The sequence below is a fragment of the Quercus robur genome, chromosome 6 (genome assembly GCF_932294415.1).
Source record: "Quercus robur chromosome 6, dhQueRobu3.1, whole genome shotgun sequence".
NCBI lineage: Eukaryota > Viridiplantae > Streptophyta > Magnoliopsida > Fagales > Fagaceae > Quercus > Quercus robur.
The window spans coordinates 20,016,045-20,044,020 of NC_065539.1; the positions used below are offsets into that span (position 1 = coordinate 20,016,045).

The following is a 27,976-nucleotide window of genomic DNA, read 5'->3' on the forward strand; positions in this document are numbered from 1 at the left end:
TTTGCACACACACCCACAAATATCACTAGGGTAATCCTATAGAGAAATTTTACACGTTCTACAAAATAATTTTTAAGGGTTCATATTATAACCACGTGATTTGAGTAAAGTTTGAATTGCCAATCCAGGATTTAAAAAGGTATACTTTATCCGCTTGATCACAACTTTTAATACTTTTAATCCCATATCATTACAATCCACACATGGATGTGCTGAAACAAAGAAAACCCTAAAAATAAAATAACAATCTCATTCTAATTAAAGGAATAGCCCAATGATATTAATTAGCACTCTCTTTGATGTCTCATGTTTAAGATTCAAACCTCACCTCCCCCTCTCCGCATTATTTACCTATCAAAAAATATATATGTTGAAGTACATTAAGTATGTGTTTAGATATGATTATTTATACGTTTTGCGTCCACATCTGGACTTTCACGCGTTTCAGCCTTTTTTTTTTTGTGCCGTGATTGTTGACTTAACATAGTGTGAACAGTGCACACCTCAGCAACTTTTCCACACCTTTTAATCAACTTTTCAGTCATGGGATCCACAAACCTCACTTTTCAGCAACTTTTTCATTAAAAATAGGTCTCATGGTACTATTCACACATTTAAAAATTATTTTGTTACAGTGTTTTCAGTTTTTAGTTTCAACAAAATAAGTTATATCCAAATGGACCCTACACCCATGAGCCAGTGAATAAAATTAAATGGTTGACTGTTTCTCAAAAAAAAAAAAAAAATTAAACCACGTGTTAACAATTTGAACTTGATGTTAACCATGGGTGGATTAAAGTATAATTTCCCAACTTCCAAATACTCCATGTTTCAAATCTCTTTATAATGACATTCTTTGGCTATAATATTATGACATCAGCCTTTTCACTCAAAAAGTTATTCAAGACACATGGGTGAAGGATTCGTCAATTTGGCATACATCTAATTACAAAGGCTGTTTCCACATTCACCAAGTAATTACCTTTATCTGGATATGATAGGTATACAACAAATTTACAGAAGTAATACCAACCGTGCCTCTAAATTACTACTGTTTATAAATATATACAGGTTTGATGTCCATAAGATTGCAACTCATCTGGCAATATCTGAGATATATTTGCATATAAAGATCTGCTCAGAAGATATAAAGCACAACATCAAGGTTAGTTAAATAATCATTTTACACATTTATATGATCCAAACATCAGATAGCACTCCTAGCTGCATCTTGGCACTGTGACAGCCACAAATCTATATGTTCCACGATCTGTTGCCTTACTTTATTGACTGCATCAGGAGAGCTGCATTTCTCGGCATTGCCTGAGGGGAAAAACCAAAGCTTCAGAAGAGACAACATCAACTATTTGCAGGAAAAGTTGATGAGCATGACCGTTAATGCATATTATATCGGAATGTCATTCAAAGTGGCAACATTAGATACATTTAATGGTTAAATTTCAAGTCAATTACATCAAAACCTTCAATATAGGAAAGCTTCTAACTAAGAAGTGTGGACACGGACATGGCAACAATTCTAAATAGGAAGGCTTTTAACTAAGAAGTGCGGACATAAACATGGTGACAATTCTTAAAAAATTAGAATGTGAGACGGCAGTTAATATATGTATATTGTAGGTATTAGAAATAATTAACAGCCATTAAAAGTATTTAAAAACATATCTAGAAAATTCAACTAAAAGCAAAAACACAATTAAACCTTAGGGTCAATCATATGTATTTTTAGATGATGCTCTAACGTGTTTTTGTAGTGGATCCATTCATAATAAAAGAAATAATTAAAAATTTGCAATTATGTGCTCTACTAAAAACAATTTGAAAATCCTTCTAACAAAAAAAAACAATTTGAAAAAGTACAACTAACTCTTCTACTGCACTATGTAATAGCATTAACACACTGTAATGATAAATAAATAAATGGAACTATATTTTAAGTTTTATTTTTTAACAAAGACGTTCAAAATAAAAGAAAACTATATGAGAGAGAGGGCCCAGAAGTCTAAAAGACTAGGCTAAAATAAAGAAGAAAAAACCCTTAAAACACAGTTGCCATCATGGCTGAGAGGGAGGGCCAAAAGGCAGCTGTACTTAACTGAGAGAGAGGAGCGAGTAATTGCACTTCCAGTGGCACCGATAACCACTGGTTTGAGTCACCGTAGTTCGATCAAGTGAGACAACAAGCAAGAGAGAGAGAGAGAGAGAGATAAGGCCAAGATAGTTTAATCTGATCTGGAACGTGAGAGAGAGACAGGCTGTCACTCTTGATTATGGCTCAGATTGTCTCAGGTTATCAAAAATACTTTTTTTCGATACCATGTTTGGATGGTGTCATGACCGTCCACCAATCATATGCAAAATTTAGATTTAAATTTTTTTGCCAGACATGCATGCAGCTATGATGTGTATCTTGATCAAGAACGAAATTTACCACGCAACTTATTTGCTCATCAATGTCAAACTAATAATTGTGAAAAGATAACCATGTGCTTATTCTTCCAGCCATTGAAACCCATTATGGAAGCAATAGATTCCAGATGCATCAAATTTTACATTTTGAACATGCAAGTTATCAGCCCATTTCAAAACCCATGAATTGGCCAAAATTTAAATGAGACATTGAGAGTATAAAATCTGAGACAAGCTATGCATACCTTCAATGTTTAAAGGAGCTTGGGGACATCCTCGTAAATCGGTGCCATGGCCACAATTATGACAAGATATGGTGTAGGAAGGCACTAGAAAGTTCAACAGGCAGATTTAGTAAAAGAATAAAAACATCATAAAGGAAAGACATCAAAATGTCCTTAAACCATTAAAACGAACCCACATAGTTGTTACATGCAGGAAAGTCACCAAATCATTCACATACAAAGAGTAATCATATACAAATTCTAAAGCAGGAACCACAAAAAGACGACTGAAATACATTAAACCCTTTTTTTTATTTTTTATTTTTTATAACTAACTAAAATATATTAAACCTTACAAATTTGGTTCAGAATTTCTTGTGAAAGCTTATATATAATATTTTTCATTGTCGATTTAATCAGATAATAGAGATGCATCTATGGAAATGTCTACAGGAAAAAGTCTGCAGTGATTACTACTTATATTTAAGATATGTGTTCTAACAAGAATTGGCCCAATTTTGACATCTAAGGAAAAAAAAAAAATATATATATATATATATATATAGGATTGAGTTCAAGTTACATCTAGTATAATTTTAAGCAATGTTATACCACCCAATAACTTGTTATTGAATTCATATTTTGAAAATTTCACCGTTAGATTACATGTTCTATATGTTCTAACATGCATACCAATTTTCATGCCAATCGGATGTTATTTACCATTCAATCCATAAATTTATCTTTTATGCATTATTTTAGATTACAAAAACTTGAATTTAAATAATTGATTAATAACATGACTAATGATCTTTGATTACCTTGAAATTTTGCAAGCATGGAGAACATATGAAGATAATGTAATCTAATGGTGGATTTGTCAAAATTGAAAATTCGCATCCAATTAAAGTTACACCAGTGTAACTTGAATATATATATATATATATGTAATAAGTATACTTCCCATATTATTACAATAATTTTGTAATTTTATATCAAAAAATTAGAAACTCACTATCTGTCGATGAAGTCTGTTTAGATGCGTGACGCCAGGGATCTTGTGAACCATTGGTGAAAACTATTTTTGAACCTGCGTTTTAAATTTTCATGAGAAGAGGTGAACTATTAGTGAATACATTGATAGTATTTCATCACAGTATCTCAGCACCTATATGCACAAAATAAATACTTTCAGTCATCGATTTTCTCCTGTGAACTAAACTAACTTCTTTAAAATCTGCCTTCATATAAATACTAAACCTCCCTTCTGACATTTAACTTTTACTTATCATTCAGTGCATACAGCCCTCAAGTTCCCACAATGCAAGCTTCTAAAAATTATATGTAAAAAGCTAGATTCCCCAAGCCCATGAATGAATATTGTAAAACCAACAAAAGCAGCAATTGGTTACTAGGAGATGAAGGTGAGAATAAATAAAGCTGCAGATATTTACATGCACACATGCAAATAGGTATGTTGGAGAGAGAGAGAGAAAGAGAGGTGTTTGATTTTAAATTTTTTAGATATATCTAAAAACATGCAAAGAAAATAAATTGGTTGCCAAACCATAAATCATAGATTACTATCCATCTATCAGGGGCTAACATCGACTCCTCAGCTACCAAATGGGTACTATGGTCCAATACTCTTTTATATGGTTACACCTAGGAAGCACTACTACAGATATGGGACATGTATCCAACACAATATGGATACAGCAATATATCAATTAATGAAAATTTAGGATAATTTTCTGCCTGCATGCTATAATTTGTTAACATATTAATGAATATGTTTAAGTACATGTTATGCTAGGTTTTAGTTCAGAAAATAAACAACATATGCCAAACAAAACATATGTCTAAATAATAAACAAATTGAGAACATCTTAGTTTCATAGGGAGAAAGTGAGTGAGAGCGGAGAGGATATAAAAAAAGTTAAAGAAAAACTTCACGGTATCCATATAGGATACATGTCTGATATGGACATGGCTGCTAGTATTAAGTATCCATGCTTCCTAGAGATTTTGAGAAAGAAAATATAGACAGGAGCAAAGTCAAAGTTTATACCGGCAATTTTTGTGCCTCCATAGTAAATATTTGTTGCAGCAACATCAGGATAGATGCCTTCTCCAAAGACATTTTTGCAAAGGTCCAGATGGTATCTGTCATTTATGAGCAACCAAAATGCATGCCCAGATGCGCATAATAGGGCACACAAAACCAACAGCAAAAAGTTTTAAAATTTTTATGATCTCTAAATAAGGCAAGTAAAAATACAAAAAATAAAATGGGCACGTTAATCACAATGAGGTGATGAGAAACATGCCTTGTGTCAACTTTTGTGGAGCGAACGTTATCATTTAATGGTGCCACCTGAAAATATGCAACTTCAGTACAAACTTGGAACCACCACAACCGGTCAGCACTATCTTCACTAACAGCAGTGTTTTTCAAGTGTTTCTGATTGTATGTTTGGACATTAACACCAAAACTTCCAAGATAATATTCCTTCACATATTTAGCATATGCATCCTGCATGAAACAATGTTAGAAGCATTAGACAACAGCTGGATGGAGCACAAGGCCAAGAAAATGTAACATCAGCAGTGCTAAGAAGTTGAACAGAGAAAAATGGAACAAAGCAAAAAAGAATAAACTTAATTGAATGTAACATGTGACAAAGCAAAACATATATCTGTAACTAAAAGTGTGGGGAGCAAGATCTGGATAGCTCATCCATTAATAAGCTAGTGATAACTAGTCATAACCAGTGAAGGCAGTTAATAAATTGTCCAAAAAGAAGACCATTGATGTCTTAAAGAATTCCCCAATGAAAGAATCAGATCTATATTCTATAGCAAGAAAAAAGGAGCATACCACCAAATCATCTCCAGCCTTCTTTGCTTCAACAAGAGGGGAGCACAGTTTATCTGGATTTCCATATTGAAACTGCAAAATTTAAAATACAAAGATCACTAGTTTGTGAAAATTTAAAATAGAAACAGAGCTGGAAAAGAAACCATATTTACCGCTATCGCAGCAGCATCAGCGAGAAAATAAAAGAAATCGCCATCAATCTCAAGCTGCAGACACAGATAAAGGTCAACATGCAAGCTAAAGAGTATAGAAGAAAATTCTCATAAGTCTGCTATTTAAATAATGTTTTGGATTACATCATGAATCATGATCAATTATGACAGGGAAAAGACTCAAACCTCAGCTGCACCAAACAATGTCTTCACTGCTTTTGCATCTGTTGCAAGTCTTTGTTCAACAAGTTCATTAGTTTCTTGTAATGCAGCTTTACATTCCGCACCAGCTGACTTGCCAATCTGCATTAGAAGATAATATTGAAAGGATATATCTAACAACAAACTCAGAAGCATGGACACAACACGACAAAAGACATAGCAACATAATAATTCTTGAAAACTTTGGACACGACATAGTGGGGATATGACAATTAATTAATTAAAAAAATCTTTAGGAATATTTAATTTATTTTTAGGCATATTTTATGTTTATTTTAAGTTTTCAAATTAAATAAGTATTTTTTGGTAAGCGACACATGCACCTCTTGAATCCACAACCTCACCCTCCATCCCATTATTATGGGAGAAGAAGTGCGAATTAAGCTCTAGCTCATGGGAAAAAAGAAATAACAAATATAAATCTTTAAAAACATAAATTTTTATAATTTTTTTTTTTTCAACTTGACACACTGAGGCTATGCATGCTGAGTGTAGAGTGTCCCTTGTTTGTCTGTGTCCAACATGGACATGTTACGAATTTTGGGGTGTCCGTCCTTCTTAGACAGGAAGTAATAGCAAATTAGCAAGACAGGGAGCATTCTTAAAGCTTAGCTCCAGAAACAAAAATTTCATTTGTGTACACAGAACTGCACATGGAAAAGAAAAAAAAACCATAGTCTTTTACCTGCTTGTCAAATTCAGTGTAGTTATAAACAGCAAGAACAACTGCAGAACTTGCAAGGCTTCCACATGTTAAATGTGGGAACTTAAGACGGAACCATGCACTAAGAGCTCCTGGGTATGAGACACCAAAAACGAACCAGGGATTTTCAACATTTTCTCTATTGGACTTTGAATTTAAAGATTCCTGCCAAAAAAAAAAAAAGCTATCAAAACAACTGATAAAGACAATAGAAATAAGGCCATGGAAACACCCCTATAAGATTAAACTTTCAAGGTCCAAAAGGAGATGAAAAAAATCATAGGCTTCATGGATTGAAGCCAAGAATTTTATCCTCCTAAATCAGAATGTCAAGAAGACTTCTCCTTCTATTAATGCTTCACTGCCAAACACTAGAATATGAAGTATTGACTTATGGATCATGACTGGTAGCCAGTTTTTTTTTCTAGGTAACTGATCCTTGACTGGCCTATTTAATAAATGAGAAGATAACTTGCCTGGTAATACTGACGAAATACAGCCAAATCAAAAAGAGCCTGCTTAGATGACAGATATCTCAAATTTTCTGTCTTCAATGAGTTGAAGGGGGAGCTTTTTCCATAGTAGCGATGCTCAAGAGAAACCACTGCTGCTCCGAACTTCTTTGCTAAAACCTATAAGAATTGCAAGGTTTAAAGTTTTGCTCCTAATTATACTTACAAGAATCATAAAGTTCGATTGTACAATAGACTCTCTCTCTCTCTCTCTCTCTCTTGGCAAGGGTCTGACCAACAACAAAAAATTTGGGTTAAAAAACATAACTTACACTAATATAGTCATTGGTTATCCCATTGCAAGAAGATTCACCACAAATTTTCAAAAAGATAGGTCCATCTGGAAGCCGGAAGTGATCGAGGAATTCATAATATCGCTGCTGAAATTGCCTGTGATCCTGCAAATACAAGTGCAATCTACGAGTGAGCATGATGCACATCACATATTTGACCAACTTGCAATCACAAATAATCTGAAGAGAAGTTTTGTTCGAGGCCTCCACCACAAAAAGGGATGAACTGAATAATTATATAGGTCTCAAAACGTATTTAGGAAAGGAAGGAACTAGAAACTGTATTCATGTAGATTATAAAAATAAGTGCAGTTCTCTTGTCAAGATTTTTTTTTTCCTTAGAGGTATCATATATGTGCAGATCAGACAAAAGACAAAGATGGATAATTCTAAAATTTACAAAGCCAAAAATCACTTTGATTATTTGAGCACACCAACTATTGAACAAGGCTGTAAACTATACTCATAAACTAATCTTAAACAGAACATTTTTCATATATATAAGTAACAGAATTTGATTGATCATAAAAGGAAACACCCAGGTACACCGGAGGTGTACTCGAGGAGCTTACAATACTCAAGCCTTGTAGCTCAAGTGCCACTTCCTAATGTTTCCAACAGAGACGTTCAAGCTTCAAATCTCCACTCTCCATGGCAATCATTGAATTATGAACTTATAAAATAAAATAAAAAATTTTCCCCAAATGATCACAATTCTGCAATTCTTAGCACAACTAATCACAATTCACAAAATTCAATTTCATCATCATTTCTAAACAAACCATACACTACAATTCGAGTTACAATTTACAACAACTGATCTGATCCCACCCCTTTTACAGTATAAGCTATACAAAATGTGCTTCACCAGTTCTACAAAATTTCGCAAATAAACAAACAAATTTATCAAAATAATCATTGCGTAAGAGAGAAAAAAACGTACAAAGGGAGAGAAGTGGTCGAGAGTCTGATTGAACCAGAACTCCTTCTGAGTCAAGTAATTACCACTACTACTACTTCCAGGCAAGCGGTCAAGCATAGGATGAGATGTGAGTAATCCTAATCCATCAGAGAAGCTCGAGAATAATAAGAACAACAATAACCATGGCAGAATCATCGAACCCTCCTCCTGTCTCATCATCATCGTGGTTCCAAGGTTGTCTCTCTTTTCTTCTTTCTTTCAAAGTTTTCAACAGACTCACGGAGAGAGAGAGAACAACAACAACAGACGCTACCTTAAATACAGTTTTGTTTCTTCTTTATCCAACAAGCAAAGTTTTAAAATTAATATAGTTTTTTGTTTTTTTTTTTTTGGGGGGGCCTTTGCGGTCCAGTTAGATTTATTTTTAATGTCAAGTTATATGACATATATTGGTTGCTTCGGCAAAATGGAGATTGTATTTTTGTTTCCTTGGCTTAAAAGGGAAGTTCCCCCTAAAAAAAAGAAAAAAGAAAAAGAGGAAGCTTCCTGTATTTTCTTTCCACCCTGTTGACGTGGGTGGCTTGAATTGCCACTTAAGCCCAAAAGCCCACTATTTGTACGTCGGTCAAGTATGACCGAATACAGCTAGGAATATAATCTATAAATATATATATATATGGGTCCGTTTGGATTGAGCTTATTTTTGCTGAAACTGAAAACTGAAACTGAAAACACTGTAACAAAATAATTTTTAAATGTGTGAATAGTGCTGTGGGACCCATTTTTAATGAAAAAGTTACTGAAAAGTGGAATTTGTGGGTCCGTGAACAGTGCATGAATGCACTGTTCACTGTGCAAAAGTCAACAAATGCGGGTTGAACCAAAAAAAAAAAAAAGAGAAAACCGCAGAAAAAAACGCAGACGCCAGGAAACGGGCAATCCAAACGGGCACTATATATATAAAACTGAAATTTCTGAAACTCTCATAATTTTTCACGTCAGCACAATATTTAAATAAAATTATATTTGTTTAATCCAAACTTAACAAGTATCTCCCAAAAAAAAAAAAAAAAAAAAAAAAATCCAAACTTAACAAGGAGTGAAATTTTATTTCTCTAACAAGTCCAATTTAAACTCAAACTCATCATTATCATTTTTTTTAAACAAAATTATTTTTGTTTAATTCAAACTTAACAAGAAGTGAAACTCTATCTCTCTAACAAGTCCAACTTAAACTCAAACTCAAACTCAAATGTTGATAATTTATATTTTTTAATTTGATTTAGTTGTTTGGTGCTATACAACCACTATACTTAAAAGAGACCTAAATTATCACCTAAAATAATGGAATATATCTCCATTAAATGGAATAATTTATTTTTTTCTAGAGTGGACCAATTCTATGCATCTTACCCAGCTAGAACTGAACTCTTAACAGACACGGCTATGGTTTGTGAAAATAATAGTATGATTTGAGATTTGTACTTTGTTGTTTTCGTATGTGAGTTATGGTTGTTTTAAATTGATATTGCACTGATCTTTGATCTGATATGGTTTTATTTATTTATTGGTGGTTATATTTGAGTATGTGATTTGTTGGTAGTTATATAAAGCTGCACTTGGCAATTGCTTTGAAGTAGAAGAGTGGGGTCCGATTGAGTATTGCATCATGGCGAAACACTTTAAGCGTTAAGGGTTTTTTTAAAGCCGAGTAAAGGAATGAGCTCTTCTTATATTATTTTCTTCTCCTCTACTTTGTTATATATATATATATATATATATATATATATATAACAAAGTAGAGGAGAAGAAAATAATATAAGAAGAGCTCATTCCTTTACTCGGCTTTAAAAAAACCCTTAACGCTTAAAGTGTATATATATATATATATTATGGTTTTTCATGTATTTTTTAAATAGTAATTTTTATACTTGAACCACCAAACTCTCTTTAGCCGTTTTTTACGAGATAAAAAAGCTTGCAATAATTGAAATTATTCTTTCGAATGTAACCCATCTTTCTCTTATATTTCTCTATTGTTTAGTCATATATATTTTGTTTTGATTCAATAAGCCTTTCATAAGTTTTAATGTATGAATTTTTGAGTTATTTTTTTGCAGCATCTAAAACTATTCGACAAATTTTTTGTAAGCCATTGCACATTTAAGCAATGGCTTCTTCATCAAATTATAACACAAATTGAAGTCATATAAGAGCAAATTATGCAATGGTATAGTTTCTTAAATTTTTTATAAAATTATTTTAGTCTACCTTACAAATAGGCAGGTACCCGTGCATAGCACGGGTTAGCGACTAGTTCATAGTAATTGCCGACCTATAACATATATATACAAATAAATATATATATATATATATAGGTATATATATATATTAAGTTTGTGATAAACGGTAAATATATAGAGAGAAATTGAAAATTCTATTAACCTAGTAAGTGCAGCCGCATAAGAGAAAATACAGAAAAGAGAGGCAGTCAGCTTTTATTCTTATTGTTTCTATGAGAAAGTGCTAGGGTGTAACTGGAATTTGGGTTTCTTGAAAGTGTTTTTGTGCTCTGTTGTATTTCTCTATTTTTTTATAGTGAAATTTCTCTGTCGTTGCCATGGAGGTAAGTAGTTTGTCGGTGCTATCTGCACAACAAGTGGTATTAGAGCTAGGTTATGATTCAATCCTTTAAATACAGTAAAGATGTTAAGCACAAAGTATGACATAGAGAAGTTTTGTGGTAAGGGAAATTTTTCTCTTTGGCAAAGGCGGATGAAGGATCTCTTAATTCAACAAGGAGTTCATAAGGCCTTACTTGAGAAGGAGAAGAAACCGGAAACGATGAAGGATGTAGAATGGGTAGAGATGGATGAGAAAGCAGCTAACGCTATTTGTCTCAACCTAGGTGATGAGGTCATTCACAACATCCTAGAAGCAAAGACCACAAAGGAGGTTTGGGAAAAACTAGAAAGTCTTTATATGAGAAAGAATCTAACGAACAAATTGTATGTGAAGAAGCAACTGTATAGTTTGCATATGAAGAAGGGTTCAGATCTGTTGGAGCATCTCAACACGTTTAACATGTTGAATACCTAATTGTCAAGTTTTGGGGTGAACTATGAGGACGAAGATAAAACGTTACTCTTATTAGCGTCACTCCCTACATCTTTTAATCATCTAGTGACTACGTTGATGTACAGGAAAGAGACTATAGTACTCGAGGAGGTGACTAGTGCTCTCTTGTCACACATAAAGATGAAGCAAGATGGCAATGGTTCTTAAGCCGATGGACTTATTATAAAGTCTGAGTCAAGCAATAGGGGTAGAAGCAGGTTAAGAGGATGGAACTCCAACAGAAATAGATCATAGTTTAAATCATGTGCAAAGAAAGATGTAGAGTGCTTTTATTGTCACAAGAAAGGGCACTACAAGAATCAGTGTAAAGAGTTGAAGATCATTTAAAGGAGAAGAAGAATGGAAAGAAGCCCCTAGAATCAGCTAGTGTTGCTGAAGAAACATCAGATGACAGTGAAGTTGGTGCAAATTTACTTTCAGTTTCGTCAGGTAACAATGTTCTATTGGAATCTTGGATTTTAGATTCAACATGCTCATAACATATGACTCTAAAGAAAGATTGGTTTGACACGTATAAGCCTTACAATGGTGGTATGGTCCAAATGGGTAATGAAGCTATATGCCCGGTTATTGGGATTGGTACCGTGAAGATCAAGATGTTTGATGGAGTTGTGAGAGTTCTCAGTAATGTTAAACATGTTCCAAATCTAAAAAATTTAATTTCTTTAGGAGTATTAGATGATTTGGGCTATTCATACTCATCAAAGGGTGGAATCATGAAGATTACCAAATATCCTTTGATGGTGATGAAGGGATAGAACGTAAGTACGCTTTACAGATTGATTGGGAACATAGTTGTAGGAAAAGTTGCAATCACCACTCCGGTAAAGTCCAGCATTGATGACACAAAATTATGGCATATGCGACTTGGCCATATTGGTGAATGTGGTATGTTAGAGTTGCATAAGAGAAATTTATTGAAGGGGGTGAAGACATGCAAGTTAAACTTCTGCAAGTATTGTGTGTATGGAAAGCAGCATAGAGTCAGTTTCAAGACAGGCTCTCATACAAGTAAAGGTGTTCTTGACTACATTCATTCAGATGTTTGGGGTCCAGTATCAGTTTCTTCTCATAGTGGTGCTCAGTATTTTGTCAATTTCATTGATGACTACTCTAGAAAGGTATGAATTTATTTTATGAAGCTTAAGTCTGATGTGTTTGGCATATTTAAAAAATAGAAAGCACAGGTTGAGAATCAGACTTGCAGGAAAATAAAATATCTTAAAACAGATAATGGACTAGAGTATAGAGATAAAGAATTCATAAGATTTTGTGAATTAGAAGGCATTACTCGTCACTTCACAGTTAAAGAAACTCCACAGCAGAATGGGGTTGCAGAGAGAATGAACAAAACTTTAGCAGAAAGAGCCAGATGCATGAGATTGAATGCAGGGTTGCCTAAGGTGTTATGGGCAGAGACAGTTAACACAGCAAGCTTCATTATTAATAGATCTCTATCATCAGCCATAGATTTCAAGATTCCAAAAGAGGTTTGGTCAGGTAGACCGGTTGATTATTCAAATCTAAAAATCTTTGGTTGTCTAGCTTATGTGCATGTGTAGAGTGGAGAGCGTTCTAAATTGGATTCGAAGTCAAGAAAATGCGTATTTCTTGGTTTTGAAAAAGGTGTTAAAAGCTACAGGCTTTGGGATCCAATCTCAAAGAAAACGGTGATCAGTAGAGATGTCATATTTGATGAAGCCTTTATGTTGAAACAGAATGAAGTAGAGACATGGGATGATAGTCCACAAGAGAAATTAACTGTTGAGGTGGAGTTTGACGAGAATAGTTCACCTAGTGATAAGGATGATGCTGAGATTGATCCACAACAACAACAAGAAGAGTCTTTTTCAATTGCTAAAGGTAGAGAGAAGTGGATTCATAAAGCACCACAGAGATATGGCTTTAAAGACATGGTTAGTTTTGCTCTCGTAACCAGCGGTGGAGATCCATTCATTTTCAAGGAGGCTACAAATAGGAAAGACAATGATAAATGGCTTGTAGCAATGTTAGAAGAGATGGAGTCACTACAGAAGAATAAGACTTGGGAATTAGTGAAATTGCCCAAGGGAAAGAAGGCTATTGGTTGCAAGTGGATATTTCGCAAGAAAGAAGCATTGTCAGAAAAGGAAGGTGAAAAATTCAAGGCATGGTTAGTGGCTAAGGGTTACTCATAGAGAGAAGGAATTGATTATAATGAGATTTTTTCACCAATTGTGAAGCACACCTCAATTCGAGTAATCCTAGGATTTGTGACAATGCATGACATGGAGTTAGAGCAACTAGATGTGAAGATTGCATTCCTCCATGGAGATTTAGAAAAAGAGATTTACATGCAACAGCATGAAGGCTTCAAAGAACCTAGCAAGGAAGATTATGTTTGTCTATTGAAGAGGTCATTATATGGCTTGAAGCAGTCTCCCAGGCAATGGTACAAACGGTTTGATTCATTCATGGTCACACATAGGTACATGTGCTGTGAGTATGACTATTGTGTTTATTTTAGAGTACTTGCTGATGGCCCATATATATTTCTTGCTCTATATGTTAATGATATGTTAGTAGCTGCAAAGAGTAAGCAAGAAATTGTGAAGTTGAAGTCTTTGTTGAGTAGTGAATTTGACATGAAGGATCTTGGAGTTGCCAAGAAGATCCTTGGGATAGAATTCACTGAGATAGAGGGGTTGATAAATTATGGTTATCTTAGAAGGGATATCTTAAGAAGGTGTTAGAGAGGTTTGGTATGCTTGATGCAAAACTTGTTAGTACACCGCTTTCTGCCCATTTTAAATTGTCCTCACAGTCATGTCCAAGTTTAGATGAGGAGTCAAAGTATATGTCTAAAGTGTCATATGCAAATGCAGTTAGGTGTCTCATGTATTTGATGTTGTGCACTAGGCCTGATATTTCTCATGCAGTCAGTGTGGTCAGTAGGTATCAGGGACAGACCCAGGATTTCAAGCTGGGGGGGGGGGGTGGGGGGCGGAGATAAACGGAAAAAAAAAATTTCAAATACGCATCTATATAGTATTAATAAACTATCAACCAAGACAAATACCCAAAAATCATTGTTTCTTAATATATTAAGATACAATCATCTACCAACAAAAACAAAAGACACGAAACACTATTGTTTCTTTATACAATCATCTATGAAAATGGAACTTGACGCTCTTTCAAATCTTCAAAATCATCTACAATTGAATCTAATGTGCAACGAAAATTCGCCAAGTCGTCCTATCCATACGCGTCGTCCAAATCTTAGACGAGGTAAGTCATCAGTCACTCGTCCGTCTGTCTTCAAGACAGACTGAACAGACGAGCTTACTATCATCCGTCCGTCCTTGAGGACAGACGGGCTTCTTAGCATTCGTCCGTCTGTAAAGGACGTATGAGCTTGCTATCATCTCCTCGTCCATAAAGGACAAAGGAGGATTACTACGTTTCCGCCGAGTGGAAGAACGAACCGTCACCCGCCAAGACCAACCGTTGCGCAGTACGAACTTCTACATCAGTTACGGAAGTTATTTCCAAGCCTGTTGGATTCCCCAACTGTAGGAGCGGTTACTAAACAAGTAACCGCTTCCCGTATACTATATAAGCACACGCCAATGAAAGAGTAAGGCATTCTGTTCTGGAGAAACTAAGTTTACATTCCTTCAGTCATCAGTGAGAGACTAACTTCACCATCGGAGGGTTCTTGGCCGGCTTCCACCGGTCTCCTCTGAGTTTTTACTTGTTTTCTCAGGATTCAATCGCAAGTTTACCAAGGCCCGGCATTTTCAGTCCACTGATATCCCAGAGTTCATCAGTTGGCGCCGTCTGTAGGAAAGAATAACGTTGGATTTCCATTGTTGGATTCTGCGATTTCTTTCTTGGACATAAGGGCTGAAATGGTCTGGACAAGGTCAAGGGCTACCAGCCCAGGCCTTCAAGAGAGCAGAGGCGACCGTCAATCGGTGCCTACCGTACAACCGCCTTCTGTCCAACACGTGCAATCCATGGCTGCTACTATGGCAGAATTGACCCGCCAGAACCAGGAGTTGGTTAGAGAACTTAACATGAGGAGGCAGCATCGGGATGAGAACGTTGGAAGACAGGTCCAGAGCCAAGATGAGAGGAATGTCGAGTTTGAGAGCCAGTCCAGGGGTACCCCTTCAAGGAGGGTGCCTCACTTGGAAAGGGAGATGGACCAAATGAGAAGAACTATGGATGAGATGAAGGAAAATATGAAGAGGACCAACCCCGTAGAGGACTTGGTTCACAGGACTGACTCCCCATTTGTGCCTCCTATCAATGCTCACCCTTTGCCACCGAAGTTCAAGATGCCTTCCTTAGATTCATATGATGGGACGCGAGATCCATTTGACCACATTGCCACCTTCAAAACTACTATGCATCTTCAAGGGGTTCCGGATGAAATAATGTGCAGAACTTTCCCTACTACTCTTAAAGGACCCGCACGAGTGTGGTTCAGCAAAATACCTCCCAGCACGGTAACGTCCTTTGAAGAATTAAGTAAGTTGTTTGTCAACAACTTCATCGGAGGACAGAGGCACAAGCGTTCCTCGTCCAGTTTGCTGACCATAGAACAAGGGGAGAATGAAAGTTTGTGGTCGTTCATTACGCGGTTCAATAGGGAAGCTTTAGCAGTGGACGAGATGGATGACAAGCTGCTCCTGGCGGCTTTCCACAATGGGGTTCACTCTGATTTGTTCATCCACAAGCTATATGAGCAAGAGCCTCAGACCATGGCCGAACTCATCCACTCAGCCCAGAATTTTATGAATGTGGAGGATGCTATCATAGCCAAGAAGAGGAAGAGAATTGAGAAAATGGATGCTAACTCCACTCGTCACTCAGAGCAAGATCCTCGTCTTAAGAAAGGACGAATGGAAGATAAAAAGGATCGTGACAAGAAGGCAGGCCCCTCAGCACGAAGTCAGCAGTATACGCCATTGAACATGCCACTTGATCAAGTCCTAAAGCAAATCAAGGATGATCCTTCCTTGAAGTGGCCAGAAAAAATGAAGGGAGATCCAAATAAGCGCAATAGAAACAAGTATTGTCGCTTCCATAGAGACCATGGCCATGATACGGACGAATGTTTTGATCTAAAACAGCAGATTGAGAATCTTATAAGGCAGGGGAAGCTAAGAAGTTTCCTAGGACGAGACCACAAGGACGACAAACTCAAGGGAAAAGCTGAAGAGTCATCACGGCCACCTCTCGGAGAAATCAGGGTTATCGTCGGAGGGAGTTCTACAATCCAGTCGTCCAGGTCCAGGAAAACATACCTGAAGGTGGTGCAGAGCGTCCAACTCTCTGGACGACCACCTAGAGATAGGGATGCGGACGAACAGGCAATCACATTCACCGAAGAATAAGCTGAAAGAATCCACCATCCTCATGACGATGCTATTGTCATTACCTTGCTCATCGCTAACTACACAACTAGAAGGGTACTCGTTGATAATGGAAGTTCGGCAGATATCCTGTATCTGCCAGCTTTTCAGCAGATGAAGTTAGGACGAGACTGTCTTCATCCGGTGAATTCTCCGTTAGTAGGTTTTGGTGGGATGAAGGTGCAGCCCGTGGGTACTGTTACATTACCAGTGGTAGTTGGGGCATATCCACAGCAAGTCACCAAGGACGTGAGTTTCCTGGTAGTAGACTGTTCGTCCTCCTATAATGCCATAATTGGGAGGCCAACTTTGAATAGTTGGAAAGCAGTTACGTCCACCTACCACCTATCAGTCAAGTTCCCAACAGACTATGGAGTAGGGCAGGTGCAAGGAGATCAACTGGCTGCGAGAGAGTGTTACTTGGCTATGTTGGCCACGGACGAGCAAGTGCAGACCATGACTATTGAAGAAAAAAGGGTCGTGGTGGAACCTATTGAAGTGTTGGAAGATGTTCCCTTAGACGAAAGGAACCCTGAGAGATGTACCAGGGTGGGGGCAGATCTAGAAGGAGGAATTAAAGAAAACCTTGTCCAGTTTTTGAGGAAGAATGTAGATGTGTTTGCTTGGAGTCATGAGGATATGCCTGGAATAGATCCTAATGTCATCACCCATCGCCTGAATGTATGTCTATCCTCGAAGCCAATACGACAAAAGAAAAGGGTGTTTGCTCCTGAGAGAGAAAACGCTATTAAAGACGAGGTTCAAAAATTGATTGCAGCGAAGTTTATCAGAGAGGTGTACTATCCGGATTGGTTGGCCAACGTAGTAATGGTCAAAAAGGCGAACGGCAAGTGGAGGATGTGTGTGGATTTTACTGATCTGAACAAGGCTTGCCCCAAAGATAGCTATCCATTACCACGCATTGATCAGCTGGTGGACTCCACCGCGGGCCATAAACTGCTTAGTTTTATGGACGCTTTCTCAGGATACAACCAGATACGGATGGACGAGGTTGACCAGGAGAAGACCTCATTTGTTACTAGTCAGGGCTTGTTCTGTTATGAAGTAATGCCCTTCGGATTGAAAAACGCTGGAGCAACGTATCAACGACTGGTAAATCACATGTTCCGCCCCCAGATTGGGCAAAATGTCGAAGTGTATGTGGATGATATGTTAGTGAAAAGTTTGGAAGAGGCTAAGCATTTAGACGACTTGCAAGAAACCTTCAACACACTCAGGCGATACAGTATGAAGTTGAACCCCAGTAAATGTGCTTTCGGAGTGGCTTCGGGAAAATTTCTTGGATTCATGGTCTCACACAGGGGGATCGAGGCCAATCCAGAAAAGATCAAGGCAATCCTAGAAATGAAGCCTCCACAGACTATTAAAGAAGTTCAATCTCTCACCGGGCGAGTTGCCGCCCTCAACAGGTTTGTCTCCAAAGCTACTGACAAGTGTTTGCCATTTTTCAAGGTTCTAAAGAAAGCATTCGAATGGACGGATGAGTGCCAAAGAGCCTTCCAAGATTTGAAGACGTATCTTGTCATGCCCCCGCTGCTAAGTCCGTCCGTGGCAGGAGAGGAACTGTTCTTGTACTTGGCGGTGACCCCGCATGCTGTGAGCTCAACACTGATAAGGGAGGAAGCAAAAATACAAAAGCCAGTGTATTACACCAGTAGGGCATTGAGGGGGGCGGAAGGGCGATATCCGCTAATAGAAAAGCTGGCCTTCGCGCTCATCACGGCTTCCAAGAAGTTAAGACATTACTTCCAAGCCCATGTAATCAATGTTATGATAGATCACCCACTTAAGAAAGCTATGAACAAGTTGGAAGCCGCAGGACGTCTGATCCAATGGGCGGTCGAACTTAGCGAGTTTGATATCCGATACCAACCAAGACATGCTATTAAGGCTCAAGCCCTGGCAGACTTTATTGCGGAGTTCACTCCAAGATGCAACGATGAAGTGCAGGAGGATAAAAATTGGGTGGTCCATGTAGATGGCTCGTCCACACAGCATACAGGAGGAATAGGGGTAGTTTTGCAATCCCCTGAAGGAGACAAGTTGAAGCATAGAGTCCGTCTGCAATATCGACCAACTAACAATGAGGTGGAGTATGAAGCTCTGCTTAAAGGGCTAGAATTGGCTAAGTCTGTAGAAGCGGAGTCAGTTCTCGTCCTGGGAGACTCTTCGCTAGTAATGGGCCAAATAAATGGGACATATGAGGCGAAAGAAGAGCGAATGAAAAAGTACTTGGAAAGGGTATTACAGTTTGTGAAAAAATTCAAGAAAACTAACTTCATTCAAATCCCGAGGGAAGAGAATGTGGAAGCAGATACCTTAGCGAAGGAAGCCTCAGCAACCGGAACAACCGACCAGTATGATGAAATTCAGTACGTCCCGAGTGTAGATCTCCCGGAAGTGCAGCAAATAGGGAATGAAGAAAATTGGATGACACCAATCGTCTCGTATCTAAAGGACGGGAGACTTCTGGAAGCAAGAGACGAAGCTAAGAAACTCAGGATAAAAGCAGCCAGGTATGTCCTTATGGACGAAGTTCTTTACAAGAGGGGCTTTTCTCAACCTTATCTCAGGTGTCTGGCCCCAGACGAGGCGAACTACGTGCTGAGGGAAGTCCATGAAGGAACCTATGGAAACCATTCAGGAGCCAGGTCGCTCATCCACAAAGTCGTCCGTGCAGGGTACTATTGGCCAACTGTTCAAGTGGATGCCAAAGCTTATGTCAAGGCATGCGACAAATGCCAGCGATTCAGTAATGTCCCCAGACAACCATCCGAGTATCTCACTCCAATGATGGCCCCGTGGCCCTTTGCTCAATGGGGCCTAGATATCCTGGGTCCATTTCCACTTGGAACTAGACAGATGAAATTCTTGGTGGTAGGGATTGACTATTTCACTAAGTGGGTGGAAGCAGAACCATTGGCACACATTACACAGCAGAATGTAAAGAACTTCGTCTGGAAGAATATAGTGTGCAGGTTTGGAGTACCCAGGGTACTAGTTTCCGACAACGGGCGACAGTTTGATAACACCCTTTTCAGGGACTTCTGTCTACACTTCGGAATCCAAAATCGTTATTCCTCCCCCGCCCATCCACAGGCAAACGGTCAGGCTGAGGTTACAAACCGATCCTTGCTGAAAATCATCAAGACTCGTCTTGAGGGGGCAAAGGGAGTATGGCCAGATGAGTTACCTGGTGTCCTATGGGCATACAGGACGATAGTGAGGACCCCTACAGGGGAGACCCCTTTTAAACTAGCCTATGGAAGTGAAGCAGTTATACCTGCGGAAGTGCACATGGCTAACCATAGGGTGATGTCATATGAGGAGAAGGATAACGAGGAGCAACTCCGCTTGAACCTCGATCTTATAGACGAAGTAAGGACAGAAGCAGAGCACAGGGCAGCGAAGTACAAGAACCTCATGGCTAGGCAATATGATGCAAGGGTGAAACCAAGACGTTTCAACATAGGAGATCTTGTCCTGAGGAAGGTCTCTTTAGCAACCAAGAACTCAGCTCATGGGAAATTGGGCCCCAATTGGGAAGGACCCTATAGAGTCATCAACTTCAAAAGACAAGGATCCTATTACCTGGAGGCCCTGGACGGGAGAAAGCTAGAACATCCTTGGAACGTGGAGCACCTGAGGAGGTACTACCAGTAGAAGCAGGCCGAAATGAGGTTCACTGTGGACGAGCTTGAAGCTTGCTACCCATGGCTAACCATAGGGTGATGTCATATGAGGAGAAGGATAACGAGGAGCAACTCTGCTTGAACCTCGATCTTATAGACGAAGTAAGGACAGAAGCAGAGCACAGGGCAGCGAAGTACAAGAACCTCATGGCTAGGCAATATGATGCAAGGGTGAAACCAAGACGTTTCAACATAGGAGATCTTGTCCTGAGGAAGGTCTCTTTAGCAACCAAGAACTCAGCTCATGGGAAATTGGGCCCCAATTGGGAAGGACCCTATAGAGTCATCAACTTCAAAAGACAAGGATCCTATTACCTGGAGGCCCTGGACGGGAGAAAGCTAGAACATCCTTGGAACGTGGAGCACCTGAGGAGGTACTACCAGTAGAAGCAGGCCGAAATGAGGTTCACTGTGGACGAGCTTGAAGCTTGCTACCCTATTTACATTCTACTTATGTTTTATGCTGTGTTTGATACTATCACTTTGTTATTTGTGTTGTGGTTATTTATCATGATTATGGACGAAGTTATGGAGTGCTTACTAAATAAAAGGCATTAGCATGTATGTGCCTTATCTGTAAACGATATTTATGTAATGTACAAAATGTTGTGTGAATTTCAGATTTCCATGGCATTCTCGTTCAAAGCTAACCTACAAGGTGGCTAAGAACAAAATATTTTTTAATTGTCAATCAGACGAGTAAATTCTCTGGACGCGGAGATGTAACGTCTAAAACTTTCCTAAGGGTAAAGCAAGACACCTTTATTTTAGTCAAAGAACAAGGTGGAACCTATAATGAGCCCAAGGCGTATTCGTCCATAAGGGTTAAAAGCAAGGTAAAGGCGTCCTCGTCCAGATCAAAGGACGAGGAAGAACCCACAACTTGCCTAGGCCCTGGGCAAACTTATATAAAGGACGAGGCAAAACACACGTCCAGACCATAAACAGTAAAGTCCATAGACAAGATTTTTGAGCCAAAACCCAGTCTACGGACGGGCAAGGTCCATAAGTCCGTGGACGATCAGAGTGCATGACAATTTTTAGTCTAAGGAAGAGAAATAGCCATTGAAATTTTAATAGATGGTTTAAACACACCAAATATGGACGAGTAAAGCAAGAAGCTAAGAATACGAAATGAAAAATCTCGTCCATACATAAAAGGTAAAATTCACCAACTGTTCAAGGGCGGACAACCAACGTCCAAACACCCTTGCGAAGAACTAGTTTCAATACCTCGTCCTAAGAATTTTGGACGAGATCAGTGTACTTGAATTACATCAAAAGATCCCAAAACAAAGGATCAAAAAAAAAAAAAAAAAAAAAAAAAAAAAAAAAAAAAAAAACTTATTCTTAAGCAGGAGGGGCACTGGGTGGCTGGGTGGAGGCATCGTCCTCAATATTAACGTCCTCAGAGATGGTTTGGAGAAGAGAGCTGGTAGCAGCGTTCAAATTAAGTTTGATAGAGTTGAAATCCACCTCAGGGAAGTTTTCAACAGCGTCCATCCTGAAATCTTCAAAACCCGCCGCATAGTTGCGGTCCAGCAAGTCTGTAAATTCCTTGGACGCTTTGAACTCTGCAATGGCATCGTCCTTGGCCTTGGAGAGGGAACTACTCAGCTCGTCATTCTTCACTTGAAGGTGGTCGAGACGAGAATCTTTCTCCACCAAGGCAACCTTCAACTCTGCGATCAAATTTTGCTGCTCCGCTTCTTTCTGCTTAGCCTCAGCAGCAACCCCAGCCCATTTCTTACTCTCGTCCCTCACGCTCTTTATGGTCGTCTCCAGCAAAATTCTCGTCTTGTCCAACTCAGTGGCTTGCCTGGACGCTGCGATGAACTTAGACATGGCCTGCAAAAGAGAAATGCTTGGTTAAGACGTCTAAAAGACAGTGAAATAATAAAGGCAAGACGAAAGGAAATTTACCTTAAACAGATCATGAACACCAGAATGTTCGAAATCTTTTAAAGACATGTCATAGCAAGCCTGTATGTCCTCGTCCTTCACAGCTTCTTGAAAACGTTGCCAAGCCAAATCTTCGTTTTCAATTATGTTCGAAGATACCCTCGGCGGGGGCTGAGACGAGACAGACGTAGTCGTCCTGGGAGGAGTCTTGGACGAGGTTGTCTCCACAGGTGGAGATACGTCCACATCGATTGTTTGGACGGAGAGGTTGGGCTGAGGCAAAATAGGCTTAGCCACCTTAGACGACTGTTTCATTCTTTTGTCACGACGGCTGGGGAGGCTCCCTAAGTCCAAATTCTTTGGTAGGGACTTCCTTTTGTCCCCAGCAGACGGACGAGTCTGAGGTACAGTGTCAGGACGAGCGTCCCCAGCCTCAGGACGATCCCCCTCGCCAGCTACCTCTTTTCCCTTGTTACCCTTCATTGTCGCCATTCCTAAAACACAAAAAAAGAAAAAGAAAAAGGGAGTTTTTAGAGCGAACATAAAAAAAAAAAGGGGTAAAAGACGTCCTGAGTTAGAGGCTTACTTCTCCTTACTGTTATCTCGTGCGCGAGTGCTTCGTCAGAAGGATCAGGACCAAGTCCCCACTTAGCAAGTCGTCTAAGAGTCACTAGGAAGTGGAAACTCCTACCTGCGTATAGACGTGCTCTGTGGACGCGATCACGGTGGAACTTGCTAAGGGAAGGACGCCCAACAGCTGTAAAGGAATGAGTTAGAATGCAAAAAATAATAATAACTTAAAAAAAAAAAAAAAAAAAAAAAAAAAAAAGACTTACCCTGAGGACGAAGGTTCCCTAGGTCCCCAGTATAACGACCAAAAGTGTCCCGTCCAACGTCCGAAGGGTTTCCAGCCCAATTCCTGGAGACGAAGAAAAACTCCGTCTTCCACTTTCTGTCAGACGAGGGTAGGGACCTAATCATTCTACAATCTTTGCCCCTGGCAGTAAACTGGTAAAAGCCAAGGGATTGATGAATTTCGGAGGGTTTATAACAGTAGAGGAACTCGTCCACCGTAAGAGGACGGTCCCCCCTAAACACCTCTCTCCATAGGACTTGCATAGAAATGACTAATCTCCATGCGTTTGGGTTAAACTGACATATCCCTAAACCTAACCTAACTAGTAATTCCCTAATGAAAGCGTTTAAAGGGAATCTCAAACCCCCCAGAAGATAAGCCTCATAGACACCTATCCCAAAACGAGGATCACAACACCATTCTCCACGGACGGGCAACCTAGGGTTAAGCTCGTCTGGGATCTGGTACCATGCCCTCAGATTATCTAACCTTTGTTCGTCTGTTTTAGAAGGTATGTCTACTGCGCAACTAAATACAGTGACCTCCTCCTCGTCCAAAGGGACAGTTGGAGGGACAGACGAGGAAACCCTGGACGAGGTACCTGCTTGGGACCCTGAGGCCTTCCTAATTTCTTGTTGTATAGCCTCTAAGGGAAACCCAGGGACGCCGGAAACATATTCCTCGTCCGTAGAGTTCCCCCCATCACTACTACTAGAACCACTAGAACTGGTACTAGACACGAATTGGTACTCGTCTATGGTTTTTTCTAGGCTGTCGCTAGACGACATTTTCTTCAAGAAGATTAAAAAACCTAAAAGACGAGAGAAGAGGGAATACCTGGCTCTAAGACGAATGGAGGCTACGGACGCTAGGAATATCCTAGACGAGGCTCTAGACGAGGAATGTCAATGAACGAAAATCTTAGGAATGCAAGGGGCAACGCAGGAATTCCCCTATTTATAGGAAATTGACCTGGGCATACAAAATGACACAACCAATCAGGGAGTGACACGTGGCATTCGTCTCGAAAAATGGATCGACGAAACTCGTCACCAATGAGAGTGTGACACGTGGCATCTTGACGTATGGGCTTTCTAGGTACAACGCCTGGCTGTTCGTCTCCTTAGACGACCCATATGAACAAGGGGGCAACTGATGTGCAACGAAAATTCGCCAAGTCGTCTTGTCCATACGCGTCGTCCAAATCTTAGACGAGGTAAGTCATCAGTCACTCGTCCGTCTGTCCTCAAGACAGACTGAAAAGACGAGCTTACTATCATCCGTCCGTCCTTGAGGACAGACGGGCTTCTTAGCATTCGTCCGTTTGTAAAGGACGGACGAGCTTGCTATCATCTCCTCATCCATAAAGGACAAAGGAGGATTACTACATTTCCGCCGAGTGGAAGAACGAACCGTCACCCGCCAAGACCAACCGTTGCGCAATACGAACTTCTACATCAGTTACGGAAGTTATTTCCAAGCCTGTTGGATTCCCCAATTGTAGGAGCGGTTACTAAACAAGTAACCGCTTCCCGTATACTATATAAGCACACGCCAATGAAAGAGTAAGGCATTCTGTTCTGGAGAAACTAAGTTTACATTCCTTCAGTCATCAGTGAGAGACTAACTTCACCATCGGAGGGTTCTTGGCCAGCTTCCATCGGTCTCCTTTGAGTTTTTACTTGTTTTCTCAGGATTCAATCGCAAGTTTACCAAGGCCCGGCATTTTCAGTCCACTGATATCCCAGAGTTCATCAGAATCCAAACTAAATGTCAAAGCTATATCCTTTTCAATGTATAACATCAAAGAGTCCGTCAAAAAATCATTTTCCATTTTCCATTTTGACACTGACCCACTAACCTAATCAATCCCACTACCGACACTCTAAATTTATTTCCACTTTCTACACTACTAACAAAAACTTTTCTTAACTTTACATTTTTTTTTCTATCACTTGCCCGTTGCCCAACTCCACTTGTCCCTATTATGCCCAACTACCAGTCAACAAAAAAAAAACTAATCTCTACAAACTCTACTCTCTGTCTCTGTCTCTGTCTCTCTCTATCTCTCTTATCTATATAAACAAGAGAGGGAGTCACAAACACAGAGTCACAAAGCCAAAAAGCCAAAAAGCCAAAAAAAAAAAAAACCACCACAGGCAGCACAAATTCAATTCACAATCACCAACATCAGTTTAGTTCATCACTCATCAGTAAAAATACAAACATGAAACACCACAAGTCCACAAGGCACAAGCACAATTTCTGTGAATCTCAGATTCTCAGATCATAAACATTTTATTAGGTTTTGAAGGAAAAGATAAGAGTAAATACCTGTGAACTGTGAAGGCTGGAGCAACGAAGCTAGGTTGGGTAGATCAAGCAATCGGCGGCGACGGCGGCAAGTGGGTCCCGCGTGGGCGGCGTCAAGTGGGTCTCGACTCTCGCGTGGGTCTCGCCGGCGTGGGTACTAGGTAGCAAGATCAAGATGGGTCTCGCAAGCGTCACAGACTCATGGCGTGGGCGTGGGCGGCGGCGTCACAGCGTGGGTGAGTGGGTCTCTTTGAGTACTCTGTCTCACCTCTCACTTTCCTTTTTTTTTTTTTTTTCCCTTCATTTTTTTGCTTTCTCCGTTTGGTTTTGGACTGCTAAGATCTGAGTGTGTTTTTTTTTTTTTTTTTTTTTTTTTAATTTTTTATTTTAATAAAATATTTAAATTGGTTATGGGCTCCTGGACTGGCCGGATGATGGGCTAGGGGGGGGGGGTTCATGATTTTTGGGAGGGGGCCCAAGCTAAAAACTAAGGGGGGCCCAAAGCCTTTTTTTTTTTGAAAATTTTACCTGCTCAAAATTTTTTTTTTTTGGGCCTAGAGGGGGCTCGGGCCCCCTTTGGGCTCAACGTGGGTCCATCTTTGGTAGGTATATAGCGGATCCAGGCAAAGAGCATTGGAATGCAATAAAGTGGATCTTTAGATATCTTACAAGCACTCGTGATTTCGGTATCCTATTTGATTAGAGAGCTAGTACAGAAGTTGCGGGTTATGTGGATTCCGACTATGCAGGGGACCTTGATTCTAGAAAGTCCATGACAGGCTTGTGTTTAGGTTTGCTGGTGGCCTAATTTGCTGGAAGTCTACATTACAAGATTCAGTTGCTTTATCCACTATAGAAGCAAAATATATGGCGAGGACAGAGGCAGGAAAAGAAGCCATTTGGCTTAGTGGACTGGTTAATGAGCTTAGTTTCAAGCAGGATAGCATGGTGCTACATTGTGATAGTCAAAGTGCAATTCATTTGGCGAAGAATCAAGTATATCGTGCAAGAACAAAACATATTGCTGTGCGGTATCACAAGATCAGAGAATGGGTTTCGTTTGGTGATATTTCTTTGTCGAAGATTCTCACTAGTGAGAATGCCTCTGAAATGTTAACAAAGCCAGTTCCAACAGACAAGTTCAAGCACTGCTTGGACTTGATTGGTGTTTGCAACTTGTGAGCCCTTAAGGGCTAAGGTGGATGGAGGAGTTTTCTCATGTAGCTTGATCAATTCAAGCTAAGGTGGAGATTTGTTGACGTGGGTGGCTTGAATTGCCACTAAAGCCCACAAGCCCACTATTTGTATGTCGGTCAAGTATGACCGAATACAACTAGGAATATAATTCCTAGTAATTGCCGACCTATAACATATATATATATATATATATATATATTAGGTTTGTGATAAACGGCAAATATATAGAGAGAATTTGAAAATTCTATTAACCTAGTAAATGCAGCCGCATAAGAGAAAATAGAGAAAAGAGAGGCAGTCAACTTCTATTCTTATTGTTTCTATGAGAGAGTGCTAGGGTGTAACTGGGATTTGGGTTTCTTGAGAGTATTCTTGTGCACTGTTATATCTCTCTATTTTTTTATAGTGAAATTTCTCCATCGTCGCCATAGAGGTAGCCAGTTTGTTGAACCACGTAAATTCTTGTGTTCTTTGTGTGTGTGCTTATTATTTAATTTCCGATTATTTACTGTTATTGATTTGAGTCCTGAGGTGCTCTCTGCACAACACATCCAATAAAGAAAAAAAAAAAGAAAGGAATTTTCGATTTTTGGTGCATTTGCTATCCGTGGATCAGCAATCCTCTTGCAGATGTGTAGTATCTTGGTACCAGGGTACTGTTTATCACAAAGTTTGTGTATTTATAGATGTATATATAGTATACGTCTCTTATTTTTTTTTGGGGGGGGGGGGGGGGGTGTTATTTTTGCTTTTATACAAGGAGGGAATGAAAGAGAACATCTATTTGTTTATTTTGGTTTAATTAATATTTAAACGATAATAAATTTTATTTTATTGGGTCTAGCTAATGGATGCCATTAGGGCATCTATTAATCAATCATTTTAGACCACTGGTAGTTTTTTTTTAAGACTTTCTCTCCTCTCCCCGTGTGTGTGTATTAAAATAATTAGTATTCTCAAAAAAAATAAAATTTATAAAATTATTTTATGTAAAATTGAAATTTTTTTTCATTGTTTCATAAAAAAAATTTCTAAAATAGTTTATTAAAAAATGCCTTAGGGCATCCGTTAGTAAAATCCTATTTTATAAACCTATTTTTTTTAGTCAAAAAGCAT

At 39.1% G+C, this 27,976-nt stretch overlaps 3 protein-coding genes across 3 annotated transcripts; 2 read left to right on the forward strand and 1 right to left on the reverse strand.

The window, feature by feature from the left end:
• Positions 1-966: 966 nt before the first annotated feature.
• On the reverse strand, positions 967-8,676 carry LOC126733167 (probable serine protease EDA2). Its single transcript, XM_050436361.1, has 12 exons — positions 8,358-8,676; positions 7,394-7,519; positions 7,086-7,241; positions 6,592-6,774; positions 5,871-5,987; positions 5,685-5,738; positions 5,533-5,604; positions 4,982-5,187; positions 4,723-4,817; positions 3,667-3,741; positions 2,673-2,756; positions 967-1,323 (listed from the first exon to the last, which is right to left on the reverse strand). The coding sequence occupies exons 1-12, from the start codon at positions 8,556-8,558 to the stop codon at positions 1,208-1,210; spliced, it is 1,485 nt and encodes a 494-aa protein (XP_050292318.1). The 5' UTR covers positions 8,559-8,676; the 3' UTR covers positions 967-1,207.
• A 6,691-nt stretch (positions 8,677-15,367) lies between these two features.
• Positions 15,368-16,861, forward strand: LOC126689966 (uncharacterized). The gene has a single exon (XM_050385114.1). The coding sequence runs from the start codon at positions 15,368-15,370 to the stop codon at positions 16,859-16,861; it is 1,494 nt and encodes a 497-aa protein (XP_050241071.1).
• Positions 16,862-16,993: 132 nt separating this feature from the next.
• Positions 16,994-20,563, forward strand: LOC126689967 (uncharacterized). Its single transcript, XM_050385115.1, has 3 exons — positions 16,994-17,726; positions 17,865-19,878; positions 20,116-20,563. Exons 1-3 carry the CDS (start codon positions 16,994-16,996, stop codon positions 20,561-20,563), a joined length of 3,195 nt encoding a protein of 1,064 aa, XP_050241072.1.
• The last annotated feature ends 7,413 nt before the right edge of the window (positions 20,564-27,976 follow it).